General features: G+C 39.4%; 1 protein-coding gene across 1 annotated transcript in view; it reads left to right on the top strand.

Moving 5' to 3' along the window:
• The first annotated feature begins 595 nt into the window (after positions 1-595).
• Positions 596-4,796, top strand: part of CLTRN (collectrin, amino acid transport regulator) — a 38,679-nt gene continuing 34,478 nt past the window's right edge. The window contains exons 1-2 of the mRNA XM_017512379.2: positions 596-1,023; positions 1,341-1,399. Coding sequence (XP_017367868.1) covers positions 966-1,023; positions 1,341-1,399 — 117 coding nt within the window. The 5' untranslated portion in view covers positions 596-965. The remainder of the gene's footprint in view (positions 1,024-1,340; positions 1,400-4,796) is intronic.

Genomic DNA, 4,796 nt, shown 5'->3' with positions numbered 1-4,796 from the left:
CCCATCCCACTCATCCCATTGCTGCCAATGACTTCAGCGCTGGAGCCTGAGTTCCCTCCCATGTGATAACAGCAATTGTGAAGTGTTGTCTGAGGATTAGAGAAATAACCCAGTGAAGCTACTTCAGGGTGGATAGCTCTTAATTACTGTTATATTGCTGTACTGATCAAAGTACTACTCAGTAGCCCCATGTGCCTACTTAAATTGAATTAAAGAAAAATTCCCTTTCTCAGCAACACTAGCTCCATTTCCAGTGCTCAATGGCCCCTTACCTCTAGTGGCTGCCATACTGGATAGCACAGATGATAGAGAACATTCCCATCGCCACAGAATGTCCCTCGGACAGTGCTGCTCTGTATCATTAAGTTTGATTTAACTCAAGTGTCAGACCTCAGGGCTGAACACAGTCGTTCCCTGTGTTGGAAGTGGAAGCTCCGTAGCTCTCCTGGGATGTTCACCTGTTGTGGTGAGAGTCAGGTGAGGCCCTTGACGGAGGGCACCCTTTGTTTACCAGAGAGAGAAAGGAGTCACGTTTGTTTCCTGAATGCAGATAGCCTGTCTATGAACCAGGTGTCTCAACCTCGAAAAGGTAGAAAGTGCATGCCAAGAAAACCTCTGGACAGGACTCAATTCTTCCCACCATGTACCTAATCAGAATCGCAGAAGGGGTCAGGGGAGGATTCCACCTTTGAGTCAGATGAGGAAACATTCTTTTGAGGTAGAGTTGGCATGGGGAAAACAACTAATCTGTTTTCCAAACAGATTTTTATAAATAACTGACAGGAGATGGGCTGATTTTATGGAAGTATTAACCCAAATGATGGGTGTTAATCATTAAACCTTTTAGGTGGTGGCTCGCTTGTTTCTCTGATATTCTAATCCGGGTCACAGAATGGCTAAGGCAGCTTTAAGTGCAGCGTGGATTTTTTTTTCTCACTTTGCCTTGTGTTTTCCACTCTGAAAGAATGTTGTGGCTGCTCTTTTTTCTGGTGACCGCTATTCATGCTGAACTCTGTCAACCAGGTATGTAGCCTTGAAACTTAAAAATAGATGAACAGTTTTCTACATGATTGACAAGTCATTGACTGAAAGAACTCTTTATTTTCCTAAATCTGCAGACATGTTGTGGCTTGAAAGTTGGGGCTGTGTTTAATGACTTTGAAAGAAAATGTTAAACCATCTAAGATGATTTAGGTTACACTTCCAGGAGTATTTGGGGCAGTTTAATTGTAGCTCTACGTTCTGTTGGTTTGAGTTGCATTACATATTAGGATTTTTCAGACTGTGTTTTGGCAAATCTTAATCATCATATACTGCTCTTTCTTTTTTCTTTCTGGCAGATGCAGAAAATGCTTTTAAAGTGAGACTTAGTATCAGAACAGCTCTGGGAGATAAAGCAGTAAGTGGAGCACCTGAGTATTCATTTTCAATTTTGTTTGCTAATAACACTGTACTTTCTCTAATAATCGGCCTGTCTGCATAGTTATCTTAATCTTCAATAAATTATTTCTAAAGACCTCAAATCTAATCTTCTCTTAAAGATAGATTATAGAATAATATGAATTTTTAATAAAGTAGGTTTACATATTTAACCGGTAGTGTATGCTAGAAAATATGTGAAGTTTTGTGCCACACAAAACAACTTGAAAAACCAGCATCTCACCTTGGGATAGTGGAGCCAAGTGGCCTGAGTCAGTCACTCAAGTCTGGATTGGGTCTGGATTCTTACTGTTGGTCATTTGAATTTTGTTAGCCTCGATTTTCTACTCATTGGAAAGAAGGGATGGTTCTACCCACATAAAGTCTTTCATAGCACAAAAAATTTCTAATTTGAACATGAAGTGTCTTCAATTCTCAGTTATCAAAGTAACAATATGAAATATATGCTTATGAAATAGAAGTTAAAAAAATGGCCATAGGGCCCATGTGGCTATAAGAATGGTAAAGATCATTGAATTAATAAGACAGTATTGTCTAATTCTAGTTTCAGTTTCTCAGTGCGGTCTGCAAAGTTTTTCCCCCAGCAGAAGGTGATATTAAGATGCCTCAGGCTAGAAACAGAAAAAACAGTGCTACAGAAACTTACAGGTGTTCTGCTTGCAGGCCAATTCATGAATTTGTTATTTTATTATTTACTCAAGAGTAATGATTGTTATAACAGCCAGCATTTGTTGAGAACTTAGCTTACTTTTTAGCGGGGGCTCTTCTAAACACCTTACTCCTAGCAAATCATTTAGCCTTCACAACAACGCTTTGAGGAAGGTAGTAGTACAGGTATTTTTATTCTCACTGGATGGATGAGAAAACCAAGGTGCAAAGAAATTAAGTGACATGCTCAATATTTCAAGTCAGCAAGTGGCAGAGGTAAGATTTGAGCCCAGGCAGTCTGAGTGCAGAATCCATCTCTACTAGTGTGCAAGGCTGGCCATCCCGTTATATCCTCCAATGGCAGGTACCATGCTGAATGCTGGGATGTAATGGTGATCAAGCCTTGTCCTTACCCTTGTGGAGCTTATAGTAGTAGTAATGAAATTGGTCATCTATTAAATATTCAGTAAACCAGATGCAAACGTGCAATCTCGACAACTATTACGGGAAGAAGTACAAGGGCACTTTGGCTTTGTCAAGGGCCACAATACCTGGCACTTACTGTGATGTCTGAAGCTTGAGTTTAAGTGAACCAGGAAATGAAAGAAGGAAAGGCAGAGGGAACAGCATGTGCAAAGGCTTATCACAGGCAGGAGCTTGGTGAGAGTAAAGGATAGAAAGAGGCCAGAAATATCTGGAACTGGGGCAGTGAGGAGGAACATGGCAGGTGATGAGCTTAGAGAGAGAGGAGCAGGCAGGCCAAGGAATATGTGCGCTGTGTTAGGGAGTTTTGTTTTGAGATGAAAGGAGTGTTCAGGAGCATCAAATGCTGTTGAGAGGCTAAGCCAGAAGACGACTGAAAAATGCTCATTGTGTTAGGCAATGCGGAGGTCAATGGTGATTTTAGAAAGAGCTCTTTTTATGGGGTGGAGGAGCTGGAAGACAGTAGAGAGTTAAAAAATAAATGAGTGATGAACATGTGGAAACAGATGTGTGGACAACTGGGAGAATTTGGCTGTGAAGGGCAGGAAAGAGATAGCAGTAGGTAGAAGAAAAGAAGACTGAGTAAAGTGATTTGTTTTTGCTGCTGCAAAACAACAGCTCTTTGCTGTTGCTTTAATGGGAAAATCTTGAGCTTGGTTAAAAGACAGTGAACAGACTCCAGTCAGAGTTGAATACACAGAATGGAGAGGAACGGATGTTGTTTAGATCTGAGAAGGGCAGAGGAGAAGCATTCCTAATATGAGTGAAGGAAATGGCCACTGATAGGCATAGTCCTGTCTGGAACTTCAGGAGAGGAGGCAGCTAAGACATCTGTCTATGGAAGAAGTATTGTATCTTGATGTCAGGAGGATGGGAGAGTTGAAATTGATGATATGTAAAGCTTTGACCATCATTTCTCTCTCTAGAGAGAGGTTTGAAATAGTTATGTGACCCATGAGAAAGAGAACTAATGGTGAAACTTTAGGGATTCCTAGGCAATTTGGGGGTAGGTCATCATGAATTTAGGGTTAAATCAACTAACCCTGTTTTTTAATTTTCTCTAGTTATACCAATTACTTACCTAAAATGTGGGATTAGCCATGATTTGAGTGTTCTTAGACGTGTGCAAAAGGCAAGGTGAGCTGGGGCATTTAAGGTCCTGGCACATGTTATTGAAATGATGAACCAAGGCATCTGAATTAATAGATAAATATATGCAATTAATTTGTACCACTTGGTCTGTGAAGCCACATGTGGGATATAGAGATGTGTTCAAAAATGTGTTCACACTGTGTTCACATTGAGCACCTATTGTGTGTTAAGTATTTGCATAACAGGTAGCTAAGCTACTATGAACATTCTTATACATGTATTTTCCATATGCTTTCTTTATTGGGGGGTATTTACCCAGGAGTAGATTGATGGATCATAAAGTATAGAAATGTTTAGCTTTAGTAACTCTTACCTTATCCTCTCTTAAGTTGTACATTTTCTCATTAATATATGTGTTCAATGCCTTTTTATAAGTAGAGGCTCTCTCTTTGAAATGTTTGAATACCCTAGGAGAAATTTACTATGTCCAATGCGCAAGCTTTCAATCCTTTCACACTTGCCCAAGATAAGTTGGTTCCATTGGCAGGATATCCAACCCAATTTAGAACTACATCAATCCTGTTCTGATCTAAATAGCTTGGGGCTTTGTTCTGTGACCAAAATTAGACTCCTACCTGGCCAGCTTATGCTCCATTTTTTTGAGACGAACAAATGGAAGAACAGGAGATCAGGTCAAGTTATCCCCAAGATCTTAAAAGCAACTGAAACTCATGTCCCAGGGAGAGCTGGCTATCATCTTTATTTTCGTTTTCTGCATTGAGCTTATTATTCTCATCTGTTCTTGAGCAGGCTTATTCCTCGTGTTCACATTCTGTTAATAAGCCTTCCCTGTCTCAATAGTGTTTCTGCACTATTTTTAATCAGACTCATTTCTTCTTCATGTTTTATTCAATTATTATTAGGTTAGATTATAGCTACTTTTATTCTGAATAAAAATAATATTGGAAACAAATGCGTTATCAAAAACAAAGAGCTATACCATGAATCAGTTACTATCAAACTTTCATGGTATAATATCAAATGAAAAGTTCACGTTAAAAGATTGAAGGAGCACTTCAAAGAAGACCTAAAGTTGACTTAAAATTCAGTATTTAATATTTGCATGTGAGAAA

The sequence above is a fragment of the Cebus imitator genome, unplaced genomic scaffold (assembly GCF_001604975.1).
Source record: "Cebus imitator isolate Cc_AM_T3 unplaced genomic scaffold, Cebus_imitator-1.0 Scaffold471, whole genome shotgun sequence".
In the NCBI taxonomy this organism is placed as follows: domain Eukaryota; kingdom Metazoa; phylum Chordata; class Mammalia; order Primates; family Cebidae; genus Cebus; species Cebus imitator.
The sequence above is the reverse complement of the archived record's forward strand: the minus strand, read 5'-3'. Positions and strand labels throughout refer to the sequence as shown.